This window comes from Ambystoma mexicanum, chromosome 1q (assembly GCF_040938575.1).
Source record: "Ambystoma mexicanum isolate Mex_15411 chromosome 1q, UKY_AmexF1_1, whole genome shotgun sequence".
Lineage (NCBI taxonomy): Eukaryota > Metazoa > Chordata > Amphibia > Caudata > Ambystomatidae > Ambystoma > Ambystoma mexicanum.
The window spans coordinates 1,391,671,646-1,391,699,404 of NC_090922.1; the positions used below are offsets into that span (position 1 = coordinate 1,391,671,646).

Consider the following 27,759-nt stretch of genomic DNA (forward strand, 5'->3'; position numbering starts at 1 on the left):
ATCAAAGCCGTGTCACCACTTCCGCTGAAGCTGTCTAACTCGCAGATGCTGCAATCTCAGGAGGTCAGTAAACCAAGGTTCAGACGGGAGTCTGCGAGGCTGGAAGTGGCAGAGGGGGGGCTACCTCATTGGCAGCACTCAACAGCAAGGTAGTCATAAGGGACATGGAGGGGAGCGGGGCCACTGACCATTTATTCTTAACAGAACAAACTAAGTTCTGGAGGTTGGCAGTACGCCAGCATCGCTGCAGAATGGGTTCCAGCAAAATCTTGGGTGGAATGTACTTTTGCAACAAACTACAGATGTGCCTGAAGACCAGCAATAAAATCAGCCAGTGGTTCCAGTAGGCTGCCATAACCACCAGGAGGGCGGTAGATGACCAAATTGTGGCAGACCAAGGAAGAAGAGATGACACAGCGGAGTATTAATGACTCAATATTAAGGCCCATGTGGACAATCTAGTTGTGAACATTGAAAATCAACTGTAAAAATAGTAAAGCAGGGCAACGATCAATTAACGATCAATTAAGAGAGAGGTTACTTCTGTAGCGTGCGCCATAAGAGAGAGCGCGTTCAGAAGTAATAGAGGCAGAGGCAGCGAGCTGGGTATTACCGCCACGTGCTGATCACTATCGGAGGAAGGGAGCGGCAACTGAGCCATAATCCAGCCAAAAGGAAAGCAAGTCAATGTTGGGGCTAGCAGCAACAGGTCAGATCTGGTGTAACAGAGCATGCCTTTATTGCCGGCCGTTGCACGGGCGGTCGGCTCGGCACATAAATGCTGGTGCCGGTCTCAGAGAGAGGTGGAGACCCGCCTAATGTGAAACAGAAAGAGGTCTAGCCTCTACCATGATTCCGCCCTTCAAAGCAATAGTAAGCAGAGGGGCAGTCGCAAAATGCTACCATGCACGATACAGTGTACAGAGGTAGAATACTGCAACAATACACTGAATCACTAAAAACCAGTGGAGAGCATCTTATTAAAACCAAGCATTCAAATTAAAACAAAGTATAAAACAGCGGGTGGATTTATAGTGACTTCCTCGAAGGAGCAGCCTCACCTCTCGAATACCATATACAGTTGAATTATATAATTCCACCATATTACAAACACTTTATATTCCTACTACATTACCTATAATTACCATACACATATTGTATAGGGAAGATTCCAAGAATCTGCTCACTTGTCACCTCCACCACAATAGAATTAAATCATATAGCAAGTACGTACAATAGACCTTCAAATATCAAAACTCGCCCTGAACCCCCTGCCATTCAAATAATATCTGCGGACACCAAAATTGACCGGCATTTGCAAACCCTTGTTTTGCCTAGAAAAACAGCTCCATATCATCTTCATTCCACTCTCTGACCCTTTCTATGCCCTTTTTCAGCCATCAAATACCCCCAAATGTGTTTTCCAAGCTACTCGTACACAGCGTTGTCTGCGGACTACCACGCTGACCATGGATCGAGTGGCACCTGCACCAAATTTTTTTACCTAGAAAAACAGCTCCAAGTCTTCTTTTTCCCCCTTCTGCCCTTTCTAACTGCTCTTTCGGCCATAAAATAACCCCAAATGTGTTTTCCAGACTTTGTCCCCACCACGCTATCTATGGATACCGGCCTCTGTCCTCGTCTCCATCATGGCGACCGTTTCAAAAAATATGATGCACATCACGCTTTTTACCATGCAATCAGCGGGCACGTCCAATGTCCGCGGACATCAAAATACTCTCTGATTGGTCCAGAGGTATGTCCGCGGACTGAATATGGAAGTGAGTGCAAGCACCGGACCCAGATATCACAAATTTATTGGACCTACTTTATGGACGTTTTTAAAAAAAACTGCTGGATGGATTTCAACCAAATTTATAAAAGCACGTTATAGGGACCAAGCTGCCACTATTGCCGCAAATTTGGTGAAAATCCGTCCAGCGGTTTGGGCTCTAGGCGTGAGCAATGTATTTTTTCCATTGCATCTATGAGGATTACAACAAATGTTGCAACACCCTATAACTTTGCCCCCCCTGGATGAAACCGCACCAAACTTCGCAAAATCATTCGGAGGGGCCATATACAATTTTTGCAAAGTTTTGTGAGAATTCGTCCGGGGACGAGCAACTTAACCATAACTACAGGGCCGCTACCGCGTAGTGTATAGTTATGGTTATGTTGCTCAACTCATTGGAAGAGCACTTTTTGGGCTGTTTGTAAATTTGCCCACCCTGGAAGAATCCTCACCAAACATTGAAAAATAAGTATATGGCCCCCTAGGAATGATTCTGCGAAGTAGTTTGGTGAGGTTTTATCCAGGGTGGACAAAGTTATAGGGGGGTCCTAAAATGTGTGGTTTTTCCCAAAGACGCAATGGAGAAAGAAAATGTGCTCATGCCTACAGCCCAAAGCACTGGATGGATTTTCACCAAATGTGCAGCAGGAGCATTGGCTCGGTCCCGAAAGTGTAAATTTGGAGTATATCCGTCCAGTAGTTATTTTTAAAATTAGGTAAAAATAAATGAGTGTTATAATGGTTCAGTTCGAATACTCACTTCACTGTTTGGTCCGTGGACAGGCCCCCAGTTGGTCCAGAGAGTGGTGTGATGTCTGTGGACATAGGACTCGCACGCTGATTGGATGGTGAAAAGCGTGAGGTGCGTGATATTTTTGGGAAATGCCCGCCATGTTGGATTCGTGGACCGTGACCGTTGTCCACAAACGTTGCGGTACTAACATATTAAAAAGAACAACATTGCACTTGGCAAACTAATTAAACAATCTCTGTGGAGGAGAGGGGTGATGAGGATAGGGTGGGATATGGTCATAAAAAGTCAGAAAACGGGTGGTTTTTCATCTCCGATGTCCGCACACAGTTTGGGGACAGCCCTGTCATGTTCGCCACCATCATAGACGTTTGGGGGCATCCATCCATATTTTTGCATTACAGAGTTGATGAAAAGCAGTTTTTGGATGGTGTATAACTTTGGCGCCACTTAATGTAACTGTATGAAAATGTGAGATATCCTTTTAGAGGTGACCTTGAATGGTTGAACAAAGTTTGGTGCTGTTTTGCCAAGAGGGAACAAAATTAGATGGGGGGTCCCAAAATCTTTGAAAGGCTTATACATTTGGTGCTGTTTCATGAATCTGCTCAATAGTTTGGGAAAAGGTTTAAGACCCAAATTTGAATGTTTTGCAAAGGTTGGTGGGTTTTGTGAAGAGGGGGCAAAATTAGGGGGGGTTCAACATTATTAGATGGGTTATAACTTTGTTGCCATTTGACGAATGTGCACAAAAGATTTAAGAAAGATTATAGACACAACCTTGAATATTTCTGCAAAGTCTGAATGGATTTTGTCAACTGGGAGCTATGTTCTATGACTATTTTATGTATGTACATTTTGACACTTTTGAAAACATAAAACATGGATGGATTTGCAGGAAAGTTATACGGATAGCATTGGCAAGTACTTGAAAGCATGGTTTTGCAAATGTGTCAGTGTGTTATTTTTTAAAAAGTGGTATAATGTAGCACCAAAACATAGTGATATACTGTTGGTGACGGAGGTATAGCCAGTGGCCATGGGCATTGGCCAGATTGGCTGAGTCATGGCCAAAAGCAATGACTCAGATAATCTGGCTACTGGGCATGACCTCAAGGGACTGGCAATGCGGTTGACGTGGGCATGGCCACCAGGAACTGGCTATGGGGTGAAGTTTTTGAAAATTGGGATAGATTTCAATGGGTAAATAAAATCTGCCCACTACTAAAATACTGCCCTTGGCTACAGCCCAAAGTGCTGCATAGGATTGCATCAACAGATCTCTGTGACTATCGCTGCATACACTCTGAGACAATGCTAATGAGCAGATAATTGCCAAGAACACCGAACCAGGTGACCACTTGGTCAACAGGCCACCACTTCAAATCATTAACCACCCTTATTTGCGACATAGTGGGACAAGATATTTGGATTGGATGCCAGACTTAATCACACAACCTTGCAGCAATGACTGGCCCACAATCCATATGCCTTTACAAAGACCCTAAAGAATCGAATTACGTGTTGGCTGACTTCTAACAATAAATATAGCATCAATAATGGTTTTGAAGACTGCTTCATTACACAACAGTTACTCATTGAATAACCCAGCGCTGAGGTGAACATGGCTCACTCTCCTATTCGAAACCTAACACTTAAAGAAGAAAGTGCACCTTTACAAAAGAAACCCATCACCAGCAGCAAGGTAATCTGTTTAAAGTAGTTAATGAAGCGCAGTGATCTACCAGTTCTACTGCCCTGAAATTACTTGATAATCATGTACTCTGATTTTATTATTGGGGGGATACAGCATGGCCGAACCCTAGGTTTTAATGGGAAGACATATTTTGCTTGCGGCCACAGCCTGAAGTGGTGTACTCAATTACAACAAACCTACATGAGGAGCATCAGCAAGGACCTGAAGGCATGGTTTTGCAATCTGTTTTGTGTTTTATTTTTCCAAAGTGTCCAAATGTAAGCACAGAAAATAGTGATATAAGTTTGGTGTATATACAAAGGGCCTGGCCCTCAGCAAGGATGAATGCCTACTCTGATTGAATTATTGGGGCATGCGGTATGGCTGAAGCTCTAGGGTTAAATGGGAAAAAGAAATCAATTTGCGGCTGCAGCCCGGTGTGCTAGGCGAGATTGCAGCAAAGTTACGTGAGGAGCATCAGCAAGGAACTGAAATGATGACTTTGTCATTGTGTCCTGTAATTGTTGTCGAAACGTAAGTACAAAAAATAGTGCTATAACTTTTCAGCCGTGGGCAGAGGGCCTGGCCTTTGGCAAGGGCAAATGTGTTCTCTGATTTGCCTATTGGGTATGCACTGCTGATAAGGACTTATATATGTATGTTAAAGTATGTTAAAGGAGGTTTATAGTTCATTCATATATGTTAAAAGAGGAAATATTAATAACTTATATACAGTGATGTAACATTATAAACATTTTCACTTATGAAAACGTATTCAATTGACAGAAAAAACTTGTTTTAAAGGGATGTTACGGTTAAGATGTACCACACCCTTGGGACTCCTCTGCCTCAGCACTTAGCTAGTGGCCTCCCAACTTGGCACCCCTTGGCACTGCCCTCCTGGGCTCCCATGAGCACTTGTCCATCCGCACTGCCCCTTTTATTTATGCACTCCTGTGACTGCACAATGCATATGTGAATTTATAGGAGCACTATGTACAATTTTTTGGTGTAAGTATGGGAAATGTACATGTAAAAGATGTGTTAAGTGGCAGTTGGTGGGTGGAAGTTTAATATGTTGATGGGCTATATGCAGAGATGTTTAGAAGTGATTGGTAAAAGGGTTGTTTTGTGTGATGGTGTGCATGTGCAATCCGGGTTTTCTAATAAGGCATTGGCCCTCATTACGACCCTGGCGGAAATCGAAAAACGATGGCGGAAATGCAATACCGCCATCGAATAGCGCTCGGTGTGACTATGACCCGTCACCGTAAAGTACGATGCCATTAGCGACACCGTAGTGAACGCCAACGCTAACTGCACCAAGTACGCGCGCGCGCGCCATGCCAAACCGTAATTAGCACCATGGCGCAAGGGTACGCGAATTCCGACCCTAGCGGACATGTACTTAACGCCATCAAGCACGGCGGAAAGTACCATACCGCCATGGTGAGAAGTACGGCATCGTGAATCAACCGTAAACGGCCCCACTGAGTGCCTGTACACCGCTCCCTGGCCACATAGTACAACTCCCCGTAGGTGCAACGAAGTCACAATGCAACCAGTGAAATGTACAAGTCACCCATGCATGCCAACGAACAAAAGAATCACAAGAGGGGCCAATGGGAGCTGCAGGGCACAGATGGCACGAATACAGAAGCTATACCAATGGACATGACCCCAGTCTCCCACCAAGAAACGCACGCAAACACAGGCACCTGTGACCAACAATATTCCGATAATCACATCATTCCACCAATCCACCTGGCTGACCGGCATCTGTTACACAAAACCTAATCCCCCGCCCCTGAGCATGACATCATCCAAACAGTCATATTGGCAGCCCACACCCCTGACCTCACTGGGCTTCGTAGGCAAACGCGCCCAGCACAGTACCACGCAACTATACTCCGAAGCTGGAACCCAATGCAGATCTCCTCACAATACATTGCTCCCCAAATAGGAATATGCCACATCACTAGCAAAGAAGAACGCTACACGGCCCATATCAGAATAGAAATTTAATGCACAACAAATTCACCAAGCCCATACAGCCATTAGGCCATGAACTCCAAAACACATTTCACCATTGTGGGCTGCATCCGCAATAAATGACCAGCTACTTCTTGTGTGACGCCCTGTACCTTCATGGTACACAGGGGCTACATTCTCGTACGAAAAGGCAACATGGAAGCGCCTAGAACCGCAGGGCCGTCCCAATAGGGAGGCACTAGTCCAGCTGAAAGGCCGAAATGTTGCTCCGAGCCACTAGTACTGCGTAAGGGCATGTGGCCCATTGGCGATCGTCCCATAAGATCGTAATGCTGCTCCACTGATTAACACGAAGCAGCAGGTGTCGGGAGTAAAACCCATCTGCAGGAGTGGCATACAGATGGCAGTGGCAAAAGGGGAGGAGATACCTGTCAACCAAAAGAAAAGAAAAAGAAAAGAATGGCCATCAGAACTACATTCGAACAACTCACTTCAATGATCACACTAGATCCACAGCCATATGCATGCTAGCCCACTCCAAAGGATCATCACCACCCAAAAACCACTTGCGACTCATAACTATCCATATCGAGGTGAAAACACCATCACAAACGAGTGTACCTGTGCATGCGTCTGTGAAAACAGAATCCATCAGATGGGATTGGTAACGTGCATGGACACAAGTGTCTGAAGGCGCGTCGAGACAGGGAGGGCTCAACAAGGCCAGATAGACGATGGTCCCACTATGGCAGCCCTGCATCACATAGCGCAGGGGAGGCGGACAGATTCCAAGAAGCCCTGTACATGGCAAACACCGTATCAAATCATCTGCCCATGCATCCATTCATCATTCCCTCATCCCGTAATGATAACGCCTGTTTCCATACTCACATAACATGTGAGAATTCCATTGAGTCTGTGCGTTATGCAGCCTGCAAAATCCACTGTGCCCCAGCCCGTAATTCCAGTGTTGTGAAGTAACATGTATTTGGGAACGTCCGGCCTCATCATCCACTTCGCTATTGCGCATCCCAAACTATTCATATCAATCATTGCATCCTCGCCATGGCCCCTGTCCCAAGGACACTGAACAATAGAACGTTATATTTGCAGTCAGACCTGTGGGCATCTCCTCGCCGCTAGCTGAAGACCGAAAGCGCCGCCCTTCGAATTCCTCATTTGCAACATCACGTCGAAAAGGCATCTGTGGCCGCTTGAAATCACAAATTAATCCATCTAGTGCGGCTGTGTGTGAAAATGGCAACTGCCTTCACTCACAAATGGGAGGCCCCGCCCGTCGGTGAACCTCGGTACAGTGATGCATGAGGGTCCACCGTTACTCGAGTACTACGTTCCACTGACCGTTCACAAGTCTGTTCGCGACTGCAAAGAATGCATGTGAAACAATGGGACCATAGCCGAATGAACATATCAACCAATGTTACACGCCCATCGGGTACTAATACATGATTGTAATAGCAAGATGCCATTCCTCGAATTGCAGCGTTGTGTGCGGGACGTGCTCGCCCAAAGGGGAGAGCAGCTTGCACAGGTGGAATGAATCACCACAGGTGGAGGCCATACAGCCTGAAAACACATAAATTGCACGCCCAGTCTCCTCCCACAACCACTCCGAAATGCTACCGGCAGGACTCGCGATGTTAGCCCTGGGGGACCTGATAGCACTGCAAGTACTCCAACTCCAAGAAGAAGACGAACACCAACTACAACCGGCCGCACGGAGGAGACGCAGGAGGAGGAGGAGGGCAAGGCAGGGCCAGCAAGGGCTGCCAGCACAGCCACTACCACCACGCAGGCAGCCCGCAATCCCACGCCTCCGAGCACATCCGTTCAACCTCACTGATGAGCAGATCCACACCCTCTACCGTTTGGACCGGGACACCATAGCCGCCATTGTGGACATGACACAGGCTGACCTTGTCAGCATGATAGATAGCCCAACCGCCATCCCACCCCTACTGAAGGTGGTGTCTGTACTCCACTTCCTGGCCACAGGCACCTACCAGCACACAGTCGGACAGTTGCATGGCATTTCTCAGCCACTGTTCTCACGGACACTATTGCAAGTGCTCGATGCCCTCCTGCAGCACGCAGACGACTACATCTCTCTACCACGCTCGGAGCAGGAAATTACCAACACAAAAGTGGGATTCCATGCACTTGGCGGCATACCGGGTTGCATTGGTGCCATCGACTGCACCCATGTGGAATTGGTCGTCCCACATGCCATGGAGGCCCAGTACCGCAACCGAAAACAATTTCATTCACTGAATGTACAAATGGTGTGTGACTCCAACAGGATCATTACACATTGTTGTGCCCGATTCCCTGGATCAACCCATGATTCTATGGTCTTGAGGAACTCTACAATACCACGCTACATGGAGCGACACGCAGGGAACAGATCCTGGCTACTCGGTGAGTCTCATTTCGTGCATGATGATGTGGGGTATGTGATGCAGCAATGACCTGGCAGGAAGGGGGGGGGTGCGTACGTAGCAATGGCATTCCACATAATTCGTTTATCGTCCACATACAGGTGATGCCGGATATCCACTGAAGAGATGGCTCCTCACACCAGTCCGGAACCCACGGGACCAGCATGAGGAGGACTACAACCATGCCCACTCACGTACCCGTGTAGTCATTGAACAGGCATTCGGCCTACTGAAGACTCGTTTCCGGTGCCTCAGCAGGTCTGGCGGGGCACTCCTGTACCGCCATGAGAAGGTTGCAAAGATGGTGATGGCATGTGTCATGCTCCACAACATGTGCGTACGTAGAAATGTGCCCATGCCCCCTGACGCAGAACTGCAAGCACCTGAAGATGGTCATGATGAGGGTGGGGATGTGGCAGCACCTCAAGGAGTCTGCGAGGCACAGGAGGGCCGTGAAATTCGTCAGCATCTCATAGATGCATGCTTCTAGCACTCACGCCTGGTGGCTGATACATGGACACGGGACTCGTGGCACTGTGTGTGTCTGGTACATGCACAATATGGACTGTACGCCTATGATGGCCTAGTACACAAAGATCATTGTCCACACATCTCATTGTTTGATCGTGCATTGTTTATGGCATATGTGATATCATGTGGAACACCCTATCGACCCGCCACCCAAGTGAGCCCAACACACCCCCTCCACCCTCCCACCTCCCCCCCGAACACCAGTGTCCAAAGATGCTCATTGTCAGTGGGCAGTCGCTATTGCAAGCCCCCTCTGCGGGTATCAGGGGCACCCCTGCCTGTGGAGCGCAGGTTCCTCCCAGATCTACGTTGGGGGCTGCCCTGGACAGAACTTGCAACGGATGATGTCTCTGCCTGCTCACGTCCATGCATGTCCCTAAGGGTTTGTGAGAGCTCAGTGAGCACACGGCGCACTGCGGCAAGTTCGGCACATACGTCTTTGGACGTCGCATGCAGTTCCCCCCTCAGGCTCTCGGTGCTTCTCTCCATTTGGACTCTCAGGCTCTCGGTGCTACTCTCCATTTGTGCCCTAAGTGTCTCAGTTGATGTTTCTATGTCTGCCTTAGTGCCCCCACATCCATCGGCATGGTCCTTGAGGAGCGTGGCCAGTTGCTGCTGTTGCACGATTAACTGGTCGAGGGACTGTTGCCTCTGCTGGGCCATGGCCATTTGCGGTGGTGTCACAGAGGGGCTGTTCGCCTCATGTTGCCCTGCCACAGGGCTTGTGGGGGATGGCCAGTCGTCGTCTTGTGGGTGCCCCTGCGTGGTATCCTCATGGTGTACGGGATGGAACAGACAGGGGGATTGGGACAGGTCATGGATGGATCTGACTTCGACATCCCCGTCTTCTGTGTCGGAGCATGCTGCCATTAATGGGGTGTCACCTATGGTGCTGCTGCCACCAGAGGCAGTACCTTCTGTGGCATCCATTGGGGGGACCTGTGGTGGTGCTGTTGTGGGCATGCTGGCTGCTGGGGTGCCTGTTGATGTTCCCTCCTGTGTGCTGCCACTTGATATGTGCTGCTGCCGTGTCTTGATGCGTGCAGCTGAGGTGGAGGGTCTTTGGCCGTCGGTCTTGGCCCTCTTTGCAGGTGTGCTGGTAGGGGTCTCCTGGAGCTCGTCGTTTGGATCGGACCCTGTGGTGGAGTAAAGGAGGGCGAGCGTTATTAATGGGTCTGTGGGAATTGGAATGGCAATGTATCACATGCATTGGGGTGGTACCTGAGGGTGATTTGGGTCGGGGCCTTGGAGGTGCTTTCATTTGTGTGTGGAGTGGGGTGCAGTTGTTTGGCAGCCTGTAGTTAGGGTGTGCCTGCTGCACGTGTAGTGGGTGTTTTTGGGGTTTTTACTTATTTATGTATTTATTGTGAGTTTTAAAGTGCGCTATCAGGCCAATGTGTGTGGACGTTCTCCTGGCCATGTGTTGCTGTTGCGCTATGTGAACACATGTGAGTCACATGATTGGACATTGTGGATTTGGCATGGTTTTATTTGGGCCACCTACCTGATTCTCCGGATGTCTGCACTCCTTTCTCCATCCCTCCGACTCCCTCTATGCTCTCCATTCCAATGGTGGAGGCACAGATTTCTTCCCAGGGGGTCAACTTGATGGGTGATTCCGACCCTCCCCCGGTGGCTGTGGCAATGTTGCGGTTGGCAGAAAGTATGCTACGGACGCGTATCCGCAGGTCGTCCCACCGCTTCCTGCATTGCTGTGGGTTGCGGGGTGCGGTCCCCACCGCACTTACCCGCTGTGCCACCAGGGCCCATATGGCCTTCTTGTTCGCAAGTGCCGTCCTGGTCATTTGCGTGGAGAAGACGGCGGCGGCATTCTCCTGGAGGGTCTCTGTGAGTACGGTGAGTTCCTCACGGGAGAAGTGGACCTGCCGCTTGCGGTCGCACGCTTTCTTCGCTACTTTTCCCATTTTTCTTGGTTTCACTAGGGTGGATGACGGGTTGGGATGTGTCTCAGGGTGGTGTTTTTAGTGGTTGTGTGTATTTTGTGGTTTTATAGGTGTACGGGGTGTTGTTTCCCGTTCCGGGCCCATGTTTTTACTTCCGTTTCCGTATATTTACGGTCGCCGTGCTTTCCGGTAGGCGCTCACTGCGGTGTCCGCTATGATGGGTGGCGGTATTGCACCTAGGGCGCCGTACGGCGGCGGTGTGGGCCGTTTTGGGGTCATTTCCGCCATCGCGGACTTTGCACTTCCGCCATGGCGTGGTGCTCGTGCCCGATGGGTCGGAATGGGCCGCACTTTGCTCCATCGTGCAATGGCGGAAACGCTATTTACGCTGTGGCGGTCCGGTCAGTCACTTTCCGCAAGGGTCGTAATGAGGGCCATTGTGCTATGAACATTATAAACACTACACCTTGTAGGGACTGTCCATCAACATTAATGTAATATGTGATGTCATCTGTGATGCCATCAATGACATTTGTGATGTCATCTGTCATGTACTTTATGTTTGTCTTGGCAGTGCCTGGTGGTGGCGCGAGTTATGGTTGCTTAGCTTATCATGACTAGTGAATATCTGGGGGTTTTCAGTTTTACTTGTAACCATAACGTCCCTTTAACAAAGGTTTTTCACAGAATTTCATAGTTTTTTTATTAGTGCAACTTAACCATAACATCCCTTTAACAATGTGTTTTCATTGAATAAATCTATATACACATTCACTGAAAAAAACGTAGTTAAGGTGCAGTTAAGTTTGGCAGATTTAACGCAACAAAACCCGTGAAATTCAGCAGATGTGGGAAGTCATGACCTGTGTAACTCTGTTGATGTCCCCCACAATGCTGTGTCTCTCCCAATGTCATTTTGTATGTCATTGTGAATCCCTTCTCTTATAATATGTATGTGCTCATGGGCTTTGCAACGGGAACGCCCCGAGTTAAGCTGGTCATGATTTCCCACATCCTCTGAATTTCATGGGTTTTGTTACGTTAAATCTGTGCAACTTAACTTCACCTTAACTAAGGATTTTCAGAGCATTTCAAGGGTTTTGTTAGACAGTTTTTTTACAGGCCATTAGCCATGGCCTTCGGTCATATTACCTTATATGTTCCCCCAATATGTTTCTTTTGTACCCACTAGGTGGGTAGGGCCTTTTGCCGAGGTCCCTATACATGTTTTTTGGGCCCACTTGCCTGGACTTCGGCCTCGGCCATTGAACGTGGCCTTCGGCCATGCTCACTGTATATTTTAAAACACTAACGAGCCACTAGCCATAGCCTTTGGCTATGTCCACTGTACATATTCCCCCAATATCTTTCTTTTGAACCCACTAGGTGGCCACATCTGGCCCTGGATAGTGAGCATATGCCCACTGTATGTTTTAAAACACTATTGGGCCACTAGCCGTGGCCTTTGGCTGTGTCTACTGTACATGTTCTCCCAATAAGTTTATTTTGGACGCAGTAGGTGGCCACGGCCGTCTTTTGGGCCCACTAGTCTGGGGGTTTGGCCCTGGCCAGTGAGCACAGCCTTCATTCTACTTTCCATATTGCACCCATTGACATGTTGCCTCAATAGGTTTCCTTGGGGCCTGCTAGCCATTCATGTACCATTCAGTTCCTTAAGGTAACCCATTACCTTCGGCCACACTCATTATTTCCCACCTCACTGTAGCTATAAAAATCTTCTTTTTTCTGTATAAATTTAATATTTTTAACTCTCTTTTTTTCAAACTTTTTTCCCATAGCTGCGGTTATATTTGCAATGTACTACAAATAACCCTAGTTATCCGTAAACCCCTGAAAATAACCATGGTTATTTTTGCGTGACGATCCCATGTTCTACTTCAACCACGGTTATCTCCAGCATAACCCACAATATGCATAAACATTGTAATACTGAACTTGGTCCCCAAACCCTCCAACGCCACAATTTCTCATGTTGTGCTCTTTCCCCCTCCCCACCTGTAGCCTGGTCCCATTTAATCCTTATTCCTCCTGCAAATGGTTAACCCCGGTTATACCTGTTAGAGCCGTGTTATCTACCGCAAAGAACCCAAAAAATGGCAACTTTTTCATTTCTGAAAATCCTCACTGATGTATTGTGGGACACATATACAGCTATAATTTTGGGAGAAGGGGGCACCCCCGTCTCGGTTAAATATTGTAACAACTACTGGATGGAATAACCCATGGCCCCTCCCAGAAATCGAGTCAATACTTTGTGCCTTAGTTGTTTTGTACCTGGTCCATTTCCATCCAACGTTTTATGATGTGTGCTGCGCAGAAATTCTCTAAGGGGAAATGAATGGTAGCAGGCCGAAAACATTGCTTTTTTGCTTTCTTCTTAATAACATTTTCATTTTTTAACAAATCTTTCTCAACATTTCCAGTCTGGGGGGGAGGGGCTCTTGACAAACTTTTTTGTTTGCAAAATATCAGCCAAATCTGTCATGCAAGTCAAAAGGTATTAGGAATTCAATTTTTGGGTTACCTATGGAACTTGATACGCAACTGAAATGAAGTGCGGTGACCACTGCACTATAATATATATATAATATATAATATATATATCAGTGCACTGTGACACTGCAAATATTCAGCCCATGTGAGGCTTACCCTTATGCCCCCTCGGGTGAGCCATGCCTCAGAGGGCTGCTATAAGGCCCTTTTTTCTGGACATTTTCTGTAATGTATGTGCAGGTCTCGCTTTGGATCTGTAGATCAAATAAGGAAAATGTTTAAAAATGTCCATTGCATCATCAGCCAATCAAAATACACCTCATTCAGTGATGGGAGCTGTAGATCTCACTGAGGAAATCAAACTGGATTATTTTCTCTTTAGCCAATCGATTTACGCTTTATGGTTCAAAATTACAGACATACAGATTGAACTGCCAAAATATACATGAACAATATTGAGGAACCTTTTGAGGGGGTATGCCTAAGATTGGACCTCAGCGCCCTTGTGTATATTTAATAATTTTCTTCTTCACGGTCGCATGGAGAAGTAACAACGCAGTATCTGGTTCCTCAACTCTGTTTAATTGAAAGGCAGTTTCTTATAGTTACATTAACATGTTGCCCATGCGCCCACGTTTTTCCGCGAAAAAAGACAAATTACCCTTTTCTCAGTTTTCCAATGTCGTACGGCAGTGTCCTCGTGTGCTCCGCTTCCCTACCAAGCTTTTTTCTGTGTTCTCTGTGCTCGGCAGGGAAGCGGAGCACACGAGGACACTTCTGTACGAGATTGAACAAGAAAGGCTGGGATTTAACCCGTGACTAGATATCAAAGACAGAAAGAATATAAATATGAACAAGTACCATTGGCCTCGATTTGAGAAAGACGGTGATACCGTCGAAACACGTGTAATCACATAGGGCACTGTCACTTTGAAAAAAACAGAATAAATTAAAACCAAAAAAATCACATTGGAAAACTGAGAAAAGGGCAATTTGTCTTTTTTCTCGGAAAAACGTGGGCGCATGGGCAACATGTTAATGTAACTATAAGAAACTGCCAAAATATACATGACAAAATGCTCCAGACTTTTTAGTTATTGTAAAAAACGCTTGATGGATTTCACACCAAGCAAAGCATTCAAGTTGGCCCAGATGTCAGCTCCTCCTGAAAGTTTGGTGGAAATTAGACTAGTGTTTTTTCTGTGTTTTTACTGACCAATCGGACCAAAAATCAGCAGAAAAATTAATTTGTGGTGACCATTGGTCGATAAAAAACTGTAAAATACCAACTTCACCATAACTACAGATTTGCAACTCTAAAATACAATAGATTCCTGCATAAAATCTCAGAACAATTAACAATCATGATTCACTTTTTGAACATTTCATTTTATGATACGAAACTGCACCCTACAGACCGCATTTTATACTTGTGTGTTAACACTATACACAAACAGAAAAATAATAGAAGGACCTTTGTTATGCCTAGAAACCATAACATATGTAAATATATACCTTTATTAAACCAACACTGATGCTTGGGTTCAAAGGTTGAAGTCTATATTTTTTTTTTTTTATTTCAAATAATATAGTTTACATATGAAACTTTGGATGTATATTTAATCTCAACATCCAAGTGAACAGAAGAAAAATAATCAATAAAAGGAATGTAGTAATCCAGAAAAAAATTATAAATAAAGGAAATAAAACAGAGACAAAACAGGAGGACATGCAAAAGTATCTATCGTTCAAGATGATCTTCCAAGATTTTAAGCGATCTCCAGAATACTATTTAGAAATTGAATGATGGTGTAAATCAGTTTTTTGTCTTTTCCTAAAGGAATCTGGGCCCATCTGGATTGTCGATCCATTGGTTGCTGTGAGAAACTCAAATGGTCTTTAAAGATGTATCTCCTTTCTGCTTGGGCAGGGAATTCCATAATGATATGTTCAATTGTCTCTACAGCTTGTTCGTTGAGGCAAAAGCGACAGAATTGATCTGACATGGGGATTATTCGCATTTTTGCTAGTCTGTGTCTAGTTGGATACAGGTTCAGCCGCAGTTTCAGATACAAATCTCCTATAAACTGATCTGGGAACAGTGTTAAGTATGTAGGAAGAACGTTAATGGCCCTTATGTCATTGTCACAGTGGAGATTCATCTGGTATGTTGATTTTTCATAAATTGTTTTGCTCCAGTTATTCCGCTGTACCTTTACTTTTACATGCTGTGCTCTCATGTATATAATTACATTTATATAAAATTGAGAGTGAATCCTGAATTACGAGGGTGGATTAAACACAAAAGGATATTATTCATAGGGTGCATTAGAAAGCTCAAAACACTCACCAACATGACTTTGGCGCAATCAGAAATAAGTTTCACGTAGGGCTTTAGGATTTCGTAATGTAATCCCGGTGTCAGAAGCTTTCGACGCTTCGACCATTTCTTCCCAGATTGTAGCAGCAGCCCATCTCCTATGAAATATAAGGAGGCAGAAGCAAGATCAATTTGTAATACAGGTGTGGGAGGCCACAGTTTGAGCAAACAAATAGGGGGTAATTTACCATAAAACTGTTGTGATGCACTTACAGCGTCCCAGCCAGGAATAACAGTTCAGGCAGAGAAAATTCTATTAGCACATACCACTTGTACCACTTGTAGTAAGTTTTGACACATATACCCACATATAGCAACACAGAAGGATCAACAAATATATTGATGTTGCGGTTGCAGAGGTTATAGATAGGGCAGTGTAATATAGGCCCTCGATCTAGAAGTAGTACATAAAGTAACATTTTCAGTAAGGTGTTAGAGAGCTGATGTTGGTGGATGATGGAGTCAGAAAGGTACTGTGATAAGAGCAAGTTCATCATGTTAACATGGCAGGAGTTACGCCATATTGGATTATAAGGCCTAGTACACATGAACAGAAAAGAACGCAGGATCTTGATGTGGAGCTGTGGCAATGTTTAGCTCAGTCCCAAGGCAAATCCCTTTCCTGTCCCCCAGGGGAGAAGCCGAGGTCAGAGGCAACCATGGTACAAAGATAAAAATTTGAATTGTATCCAGCTGCAGGGATTTAAACGCAGTGGGAACAGATCTTTAGCGTTGGGGAGCGCAGGTAGGGATGCGCCCTTCGAAGAACACATTCATGAGAACGGGGCATATGGTTTTGTGATGCCCACAATCCAGGCAAACATTTAGTGCACTACTGCCCTCGCCCAAGGAGCGGCCATCCCATTCGAATTACAAGTAGACACATAACCAAAAGCAAATAAATCCTTGAAATTCAGACTCAAGAAGTGGTGCCCTGGTTATGTCATTACTGGGCACATGGGGTTTGAAGTAGATAAGGGTGAGAAGCCGTGTCTGGAATGTTCTGTGATTTGGGATAGGAGGATCAGAGGTGATGGCAATACATTTAGTTCACGGTCGGGGCGCAGCTTGCGTGCCCTGCAGTGTCTGTGATAATGAGAAGGCCTATTGTCTTATCAAAGCAGAGTTGGGCTCGCCAGTTTACTTTGAATGTGTCTGGATTGGAGCGGTGCACATCACGTGACGCTCACGTTTTATTTAGTGTAGCAATATACTTATTAGCCAATCCTGTACCTGGATCCAATAGTGACGATGTAGTGGGCTATGTGAATGGGGAATGGTTTTAGATGCGGTGTGGTCAATCGGTCCAGTGAATATAGGAGTGAATATAGGAGGGTATTTCCATGTTCTGTAGGTGGTAGCCAATGAGGTTGGTGGGATAACATTGTAACCTATGTATGCAGATTTGAGGTTTTCGCTATATATCCTGTAACTTCTCGAGGCATGGGGTCAGTGTCAGTTTGGTTCTATGGGACAGTCTGTGACCTTTATATATATATACACTGACAAAAAACGTTGTTAAAGGGATGTTATGGTTAAGTTGCACTAGTGAAAACCTATGCTATTCACTCACAAAAACCATTGTCCTCTTACAACGTCACCAGTAGGTGTGCATTGTGTCAATTTGGTGTAACAATACCAGAAGACACACAGACCGAGCCTCCAGGCTCAGCGTGAGGAGTCTGGAGTTGGGGATATACACTCACTAGTGAACAGGAGCTAATGAATGGGCAGCCATTACTCTGTTATCTGACCCAAAATGGGAAATGGGCCTTTTGTAATCTCAACCCGCTTAGCCCCTGGGAAAGGCCAATTCTGATTAGCAAAACAAATTCCCTTTCTAATAACAAGTGAGAATAAAGATCAGACTAATGTGGAGGAGGTGAAATCATTGGGAAGGAACTATCACAAACAAAAAACACTAATGGGGAATTGAACCCACCAATCATTTAGACAGTTACCACTGGAACACACCTATAAAAACACTAATACACCATCTGACGTTGAGGATGTAAGGACAGTGTTCCAGCGTGTGTGTTGTACTGGAAGCGAGAGGCTAGAGTCTTGGATGGAAAGCAGTATGAGAAGAGACGGGGCAGAGCCTACACTGGCCGAGGTAAATAGTACAGTTGGTGGGAAGGCTGCAGAACAGTAAGTGCATAAGTCAAGTCAACCACATTTCAGAAACGGCCTATTAGGAACCTTAGGTCAAAGACTGGTAGGAAAGAAGACGTTGGAGGACGGCTTGGTGGGTCCTTATTCCAGATTATGTTGCAACTGCAAGCTTATCATCCCAAATAAAGATGTTTACATCATTTGAGATCCCAGATGAGTGGGGTGGGGACAAAGGGAAGGGGAGAAATCCTACCAGAGGCATCCACAAACCTCTGGGGAAAAGAGATATTATACAGACTCTGTCACGGAAGGCGGTTCAAGCCTACAGTATCCCCAAGCTACATGATGTCTGGATCGACTGAAGTCAAAGGCAAAGTCACAGGTATCACTACCAAGACAACGATCAAGTGTGGTGTGGCATCATAGAAGACCAGATAACTGTGATTGTTCAAAATGATAGGTTCCCTGAGCGTGGATGATTCGGGAGAGTGGCTACACGTTGGGGCTGGACATTCACACTTAGGACACTAGGTCATTTAAGAGTGGACTTTTCAGAGCCTTACTATTGGCCGTTTGAGGTGGTTCCCCTCCAATAGGCTTCCCTCCAACCCTTCCCAATAAGGGAAGGGTTGGAGGGGTGTGTAGAGAAGGCGGACCCCTACTTGATCGGTTATTGTGTCCATCCCCTGCCCTCCAATGTGTGTATCTTTATGAGCCCTGTGCTCTGCCTTTATATTTGCAATTTGTATTTTTATATTAATTGACATTTTTGATAGCGCTTTCGCCAAAGCGCTGCACAAAGTATAAAGAACGGTACAAAAAAATGAGGTACAGAGTAATAAGAACAGAATGAAGATTGGATAGCTGAAAGAGAGGAGAGAAGATGAGCTACAGAGTTATAAGAACAGAAAGAAGATTGGATAGCTGAAAGAGAGGAGAGAAGATGAGCTACAGAGTAATAAGAACAGAATGAAGATTGGGTAGCTGAAAGAGAGGAGAGAAGATGAGCTACAGAGTAATAAGAACAGAATGAAGATTGGATAGCTGAAAGAGAGGAGAGAAGATGAGCTACAGAGTAATAAGAACAGAATGTAGATTGGATAGCTGAAAGAGAGGAGAGAAGATGAGCTTTAAGCCTGGTACGGAAGATGTGAAGTGAAGGGGGATAAAGGAAGGATGGAAGCAAAAGAGTTTCAAAGTTTGGGAACAAGAAGCCATGAGGAACGGAAGCGAGAGGGGGCACATGGAGATTTTGGGATGAAAGCATTTAAAAACAATAGTGATAAGGTCTCAGGAGGACAGTTCACGGGCAACACGCATGCCTTGAAAACAAGATGACGTGGAGCAGCGCAGGTTTGATCACGGGTCCCCGCTTAGAAACCTCTGGGTATTAAGAGCGTTATAAATAACCAAAAATGGAAAAGAAGAGGGGAGTCAAAGGGAAGGAGAGAGACTGACAGAAGAGAGGGAGTAATATGAGAGCGAGGAGGAGGGGGTGCGAATTGCAGAATTGAAGCGGAATAAGCTATGAGAAGATAAGAGCAGCAAAACAGGAATCAAGTCAGGAGAGAATAGAGGACAAGATGAGCGGTTCAGAGGCATGGAAGGAGAGGCAAGGTCGCATTGGACGTAGATTATAGAGATTATACAACAGGTACGAGCAGTTGCGGATATATGAGGGGAAAAAGAAAGAGGGGCCGAAGGCGACACCGAGATTAGTGGCAAGTGGGAAAAAGGGCATGGGTGCAAGAGAGACTAATATAGTCTTAATCTGTGCTCTTGGTGTGTGCACAATTAGCTTTCTGTTTAAATAAATATGTACCAGCGTGCAACTATGACATCTAAGACACTGCGGGTTGCTTGACATTGTGACGTGATGAAGTTTATCTATTTATTTTGTCAGTGGCTCACTGCTCCAATGCACGATTTTCAAAGTCTAATTACCAGGTGAAGAGTAGTCCACACGAGTTTGTAAAACACAATGGCATACATTTAATCAGCACACAACACAAACAGTGGGATTCAATGGGGTTCAATGGAAGGATTGCTGACACACAGGAGTTGTCCATACTTACCAAGCCACGGCAGAAAGAAACTGTAGAACCAGGCCTTGGAATCTGTAAAACAGGGAGGGTTCCTATTAGTAAGATCCATCATAGTTAAAAAAACAAATGTTTTATTGGCAAATACTGTTTTTTAATTTATGGTATCCACATTTTTATAGACATTCTGGGAAAAGCAGTGTGACAGCCTCACTCATGGATGGAAATGCTTGCACATTTTTCCCCATTCTAAATTTAACCCAGGCCCAGGAAACACTGCCTGCATCTCTGGGATTATTTAGGCAATAATCCCCACTATGGTGTGTCCATCGGTGTGACATTGGTCCGCGGCACAAGATAAAAGACCTGAGTGTAGAGAGGACTTTGAATGCAGATAAACAAAAACACTCTCACATAGGACTGCGCCGGTTTTGTTTTTTTTCGGTTTAATTTAAAGAAAAGAAGTCATATGATTGCCCTTTGTGATGACATTTGTTTCGGCTCTAGCCGCCTTTCTCAAATCAGGGCACGTGCCTTATTTTCCTGTGTTAATCAAACTCTTCATACGACGCAAGAGACTTGGTACTGCACAACAACGGGATCAAACCCAAAAATGTAATTCATATGAAGAGTTTGATTAACAGAGGAAAATAAGGCACAAGCCCTCCCCTGCAGGGCTTGGCCAGCTGCTCTCTCCATGCCTTCTGGTTACTCCCACTGACCATACCCTCCTGACAGAGGATCACCCGGTTCTCAGCAGCTTCCACCACCTCGCTGATTCGAACTTCCCGGGTCTCACCACTCTTCCGTAGTGCTTGTGCTTCTTCCAATTTTATATTAGACTTCTGGGTCCTCCCCAGTGGAGTATTAAAGTCCTTTCTCTCATTTTGTGGGGCATTCTCCCTTGCTCGTTTGCTTTTCCTCGTCACAGTTTGGTTGGGCTCAAAACATTGAGCGATCAGCATTGTTGACTCTTTTTTTATCTTCTTCTCAGCATTTGTTTCTTCAAGTTTAATGTTGGGTCTAATATTACAATAACAAACAGTTGCTTGTTCTGATGGAATTCTCCGAAGCCTGGCTGTTTATGTCAGCTCAAAAGAAAGGGGTTCAGGGAGTTCCTCGACAGAGCAGGAGTCCTAGTCCCCAAAAGGGGATTCTCTCCCTGTGAGGTCCCGCATACAACCACCACTAAGGGGAATGTTGCATAGCGGGCTCACCTCCCTAGCCTCACAAGGAAAGGCTTCCCTCTGGGGAGAAGTGATGAACCCCCGTGATTCATCACAATGGCGGACTGGAAGATGGAGGGGAGAAATGGAGGGCTCAAAGGTCACAGTGCAGCAGTATCGAAAAAAAGGATGTGTTTTTAAAGACTTTTCAGGAGAACTGCATTTAGACGGGATCAGGCAGCGGGTAACAGATGAATAGTGCTGGGGAGGGTTCAAGCAGCCAACAGCCTGCTTGGAGTGCAGGCATATACCTTTAGCTAATGCCTGTGATTCAAGCAACCTGATTAGCTGCATGCACTTCCAACTGTGCAAATAATGCTCGGTGTCTAGGATTAGCACCTTTATACCAGTTATGTTTAATCTGTTGGCTTGGCCCTCCAGGGTCACCAGGGGATGTCAGGGTGGGTGCTTACTCTATAATTAGTGTATGGTGTCAACACATTAAAATAAGAAACAGCAGATGGGTGTTTTCGGGTGTACATCTCAGCCCTAAACATGGCCTCACAAAAACAAAACTGTTTTTTCACTTTCAACACTAGAGTGACGTAATCTACCTTTACATCTCAGGTAACTACTACAGCAATCTATGGTAAAGATTGTGGCTGTTTTATGTCAAGTGCAGTCTCACATGCTCCAATAATGCCAAGAGACACCCTGTTTACCCACCATATGTAAGATGTTTTTTTTTAAATTACTATTTATATTGATTGAGTGCTTTCAGGTCAATAATCATAGACTTAATAATAAAACCACAAACACGTATTAAAATGTGCACCAACATAACGTCTTCTGAGTCCTATACCAACCTATAGAACTCAATTCTCAGGTGCCTATTAACCCTGAAAGGTTTTTTAAAAGATGACAATGTAGACAACACAAGCGTTGGCAAATCCAAAATGTTTGGTTTTTATCTGGGCATTTTCCAGGCACTTACATAATGGCACTATCTGGAAATAAGTTAGCATCAGCTGGAGTAATAGTGTTAACGCCTCAGTACATTCTAGCAGTACATTGCTTGTCCTGGCAAATGCCTTTCCAATGCATTTGGTTGAGACATTTGTATCATACCACGATCTGGTTTATATTTACAAATACGCAATTACCATACAGAAGACTGCTTAGAAGTAACATACATTTTCCCTTAAAAGCACAGCGGTACCTCAAAGAGATCCTGGGAGAAGGGTGTTTTAGATATGGAGGGGCAGGTTGTTGGTGAGATTGTCAAAAGGAATAGGATGGCCATGGGTGGTCAATGGTTTGATACAAATCCAAACAATACCCAAAGTATGTGTTTCCCCTCACCCCCACACCCCATCTCTCCCCTAGTTTTACTTCCAATACCAATAGTTACAACTTATAGGCAGTTCCAAAAGTGCCAGCCAATTGCCACAACGTATAAGTGATTTGAAAATTATACCCAAGTCCTTTATTTTAGCATTATGTTATTTTATAATCTTGTGATTCCAGAGCTGTCTGGTTTCCAGTGGCCGTGCTTGAGTTCATCCAGTCCTGTTTCATTCGTTTTCGATCCTCAAATTTGTAGTTTTTTTATTTCCAATTTTAAATTTAGGAAAACTGCAAGTTTCACACGTCTCATCCCTTCACTTGCTCTAGTGGTAGCATGGAGAGCTTCCTCTGCATTACTCCACAACACCTCTACGCTGTGTGGCGTATGAGAAGAAAGACTCGGACCAGAAGACGTATTCAGTTTACAATGCTTTTATTTAAAACGCCTTACTGACTATACTACTAACAGGGAAGTAAATTAAGGGTGCTCGTCAATATTAGTCAAAACAATAAAGCTTGCCCTCTGTCCGAATTTTAAGTTCTAAACTGGTCCTACGAATTAAAAATAACCTAAAAGGGAAAGTGGGAAATATAGGATACCCCAGTGGTTGACTAAGTGTTCTTTACTCTGCCGTCTCCTTGTGGTTCCAGGATTCTCTTGTATTGTCACATTTCTATATCAGGAGATAGTTTTTTTTACGAGATTATCAGTTCATCTCCATCTTGTCAGAGTTCAGCAAATAAAGAAAAGGCTTTTTCCTCAGATATAACCATCCTAGAATTCTCAGGTTCCAAAGAAAGTCAATTATCTCAAAGATCGTAGATGAAGGGCTGTTTCCCGAATCTTCCTCCACCAACTATGTGGGCCTCTCCCCACGAAAGTCTAGTCTTGCTCGATTCGGATTTCCCCTTAGGCTGATTCTTGATTTTCTTTATAGGCCCCTCCTGGCTCCCTTGATTCTCTTGTTCCCAGCTTCTCACTCAATCCATAGGGATATGTGTATCTCCCCTGGTTTCTGTGTGTGCCTTTGAGCCGTTTGGCTTATTTGAAGGCTGAGGTTTGCAGGGTTTCCAAACCTGCTCTCATTATATTTCTCTGATTCCCCTTCTGGGCCGGGTTGCCCCTCATAGAGTTGTATACTCTTTGTTATTCCTCCCCTTGACTGGGTTTGTTCTCTATGGCCCCCTTGACTGTCAGGAACCCACGTACCGTCTTTATAGCAGGTCATGCTCCCACGAGGTGGCTCCGGTCCTCTGACGCTGGTGTTCTATGTGGCTCCATTGCATCCTCTCTGGTACGCAATCGGCAGTGTTTCTTTGCTCTCTCTCTCGTTTCTTGTGGTGCAAGCGGGGGTCTCATTCCCCTCTCACTAACCGGGTTTGTCATTGTCTCTTGGGCTCCAAGCCCACCATGTGGTCACGCCTTCCCTCGTTCGGCTCAGCCTTGCCAATGCTGCTCAGCTTGTGCCTCATCGGCCACGTTTCTCTCCCTCTTGGGCTTCTCTGCCAGAGTCTCTCCAGGTCTCCGTCTGGACTGCCTTCCGGGTACTTCTGTGCACTACAGCTGGCTCTGCCTCCGAATGTCGCCTGTACATCGGAGGCTTGCCTCTGCAGTTAGTGTTCCCTCCATTCAACTGAGTAAGTCCTATTATCCTTGTATTCATATACGAAAGGGAGGTGTTTGATTGTCCAACTCCTTGAAAGACCAGCAATGCATTGATCAAACTGTTTAAATGTATTTCCTGCATTATTTGTAGTTCCACAGCTAGCAGACAGATCCAGTTCTAGTATTCCAATGCATGCAGGCAGTGTATCAGTAATAGGGCGTTCCTTACTAAAATGGGAGACCCTGTCCCATGGTGTGGAGTCACTCCCAGTGAGGTACGGCTTTCACAAACCCCTAGGGAAGGTTTTGCTTAGCAGACTCAACTCCCTAGCCTAAAATGGTTTTGATCCACCTAGAAAACAAGTTATTAAAACTCGTCATAACCTACAACACAAGCCCCTTCCTCTCCCAGACCTGTGGAGCTACAGTTATGCCTTAGCTACTAGCAAATTAAGTAGACAAGGACACCAGAGTTCTCCCCTTTAGATACACATTACCCCTGGTGCGACCATGCTCACTTAGAAACATACAGGCACACTGTATCCGTGTACCTACAGCTTACACCTATGTTAATGAATACAATGAGACTTCAAGTGAGAATAGGTTTTTAGACAATGAATACTGCTTACTTCAACCTCCCTCCGGTCCTCCTTCCCCCCTCTAGATGCATTGAGGCAGTAATAGCCCCTCAATGCATTTAGCAGAGAAATTAGAACCCAGAACCCTACTTGCAATATATTGGTGTATGAGGTCACAGCGGACCACAGTGAAAAACTGTTTGCCATGATTTTAGGCAGAAGAGTAAATAGTAAAAATAGGAGTAATGAAATATAATAATTACTGTACGTGTTCAAAACCTTTACTTCTAAGAGAACTTCATGGCTTTTGCTAAGGCCTATCACATTCCAAACGTAAACATCTGGTAAACGAGCACTGGTTTCATTTACCAGTGCGTTCGGGCAGTTGCGTGTCCATTCACAAGTATTCTGTCCCTCCCCCCAAAGCAACAACCCAGGATGCAATATAGAGTCTTGTTGATGTGGAATTTACATCAAAATAATAGTAATGTGAAACAGTATGGCCTATCATGACCAGCAGCGAACAACACTTGAAATGATATTGGTTGTTCATTGGGGGACTAACTTTGGCCATTTTGAGCAATCAAATATTGTTTTTATCCCTGTAGAGCCTACATTGACAGAGTTCACTAGTTCCGGAGCCAGGATTGGTGACCCAGGAGGGATCAAACTGGGAAATGGGTAAAATCTACAATTTAGGCTCCATCCAGTTGTCTTTGATTACAGACTTCTTGGTTTTAAATAGCTACTGTGCGCACATTAAATGGAGCAGGGTTTCTATATATACAACAAAACCTCATCAAATACACATTTCTGTCATGCAATTTCTATATTTTTCATGCAACAGATACGTCTGTAAAAGCACCAAACCATTAATTAATGAATTTACATTACAAAATGAAAAGGAAAGCATCAGTGATGAGGCTCCAACAGAGCACTGTTGGCTACCTGCTTTCCCCTGGGTGAGGTTTCAGACCAATGATCTTTCCATGACTCCCACCTGGACACTATAGGCCGTTACAAGGGTCTGCCCGTGTGCGCTGTGAGCAAGTCATGCAAGTGCACATTAGTGCAAGGACTTTGGCCACTTTAGAATGACAAGGAGACACCTTGTGGTTAAACTGTCAATGGGCCTCATTACAAGTTTGCCGGTCTGGGTACTACGGTACTGGTAAGATTGCCGGTACCGTAGTTCCCGGATCGACAAACTACGAGTTCTGCGGTCGGGTGCGTTCGGATGCACCGGCACCATTCACGAATGTTGCCGGTGCATCCGGCTTCCCCATTGCCATTGAGCCCTATGGGAAGAATATTTTCTGGCGCCCAGGAATGGGCGATTACCGTGTCCGGCAAGGACGTAATGACCTGGTAATTGCCCATTCCTGGGTGCCAGAAAAAAATAATACCGGCGGCAGCTGTGCCTGTATTACAGGCACGGCTACCGCCAGGGTCATAATGAATGTCTCATATGGGGTTGTCAATTATGTTTTGGCCAACCAATGACATGATGTGTTGATCAAATGGCTATTTCAGGCAATAAAAAAGAGTGGCAAGTCCATATGCCACTCTCAAGTACAGTATGCCCCATGACTATATCTCGCATATGCTGCTGCGTCGGGGAGTGGGGGGGGGGAGATTATGGCCATGACGTTATTGGGTTTTGCACCACCCTCGGCTGCCATTTGCATGGTCTCTTGACCCAGGTAACTGCAGATGAAACAGTGATCTTTGATGCCGTTCTAGCCCTACAATTTAGCACTCCCACCCGTTCTCCAGGATGGTGAGGTGTGCTCAGGGGTGCACCTTATGCTGGCATCATGCGATTGCTTTTTGGCATGCCAGATCCTTCTTCCTATATGTTTCTAATCATAATACAATAGCTCTGGTTGGCCACTAGGATGCAGGGAAGGTATGTTACACACACACAGGTCCGAATAGGAGATCGTCTTCCTGGCAATGTATGTATGTTTTGTAGGCAGTCAGGTAACCTGTCTGCAGAATTGGTCTACAAAGGAGGTTATCACCCAACACATATGAATGAGAGAATTATGATGGACCAGGTAGTTTGGTTTTGTCTCTAGACAATAGGGAATCACATCTTGTGGATGAATATAAATTCACATTGTCAGTGATACTGAAGTAGGTGATGAAGTTCTTTAGTGTGGTGAGACACCACATCACACGTGTGGGGCATTGAGAACATTCCATCAACTAAACAAAACATTAATACCATGCGATCACTTACCGGCTCTTCCCAGCAAGGTCTTAGCGTAGTCACAGCTTGTGATGTACACATATGCCTCAAATTTCCCTATCCAGACTGGGTAGGCGGATGGATATTGTTTTGCCCATTTGACCTGGATTTCCAAATCATTCCCATCTAAACGAAACTGCAAAGAAATTAAAATATGTGAATGACGTAAAATGGTCTGCTATTTCTTGGAAATTAAATCTGTCCTTTCATCAACGTATGTTCTATCAACTTAATGCCCCATATCACATAAAAGGGTTGGCAGAGCAGGATTGGTACTGTACGTTTCATTACACTGAGCACGAACGACACCCGCGGAAAGCTGGCATAGCCACCTCCGCATTTGTGTGAGTCAGCCCCTATATCAGAGTCTGCCCGCAATGTTCACCAAAGAGGTTCTATGGAGTCTAGACTAGATGAAGACTGGTTTCTAGCTGGTCTTTGTATAGGTATTCCTTGGGGGGCAGAGACGGTGAGCACGTCCATGTCTCACCATGGCCTATGTCATGTGGTGGAGAGGAATCACAAAAACCTTCTCTTCACATGAAGGTATCACGCAAACAGCCGGCATCTGATGGAGCCGTGACCAGGTGCAAGTGGAACGTGTCATCTATTTATACTGAGCATAGTGA

General features: G+C 45.3%; 1 protein-coding gene across 1 annotated transcript in view; it reads right to left on the reverse strand.

Annotated features, from left to right (window-relative positions):
- The window catches only part of LOC138548034 (cytochrome P450 4B1-like), a 567,791-nt gene that overhangs the window by 327,299 nt on the left and 212,733 nt on the right, over positions 1 to 27,759 (reverse strand). The window contains exons 2-4 of the mRNA XM_069642251.1: positions 27,122 to 27,266; positions 20,213 to 20,254; positions 15,993 to 16,120 (exon numbers count right to left, since the gene is read on the reverse strand). Of these exons, the coding sequence (XP_069498352.1) occupies positions 15,993 to 16,120; positions 20,213 to 20,254; positions 27,122 to 27,266 (315 nt within the window). The remainder of the gene's footprint in view (positions 1 to 15,992; positions 16,121 to 20,212; positions 20,255 to 27,121; positions 27,267 to 27,759) is intronic.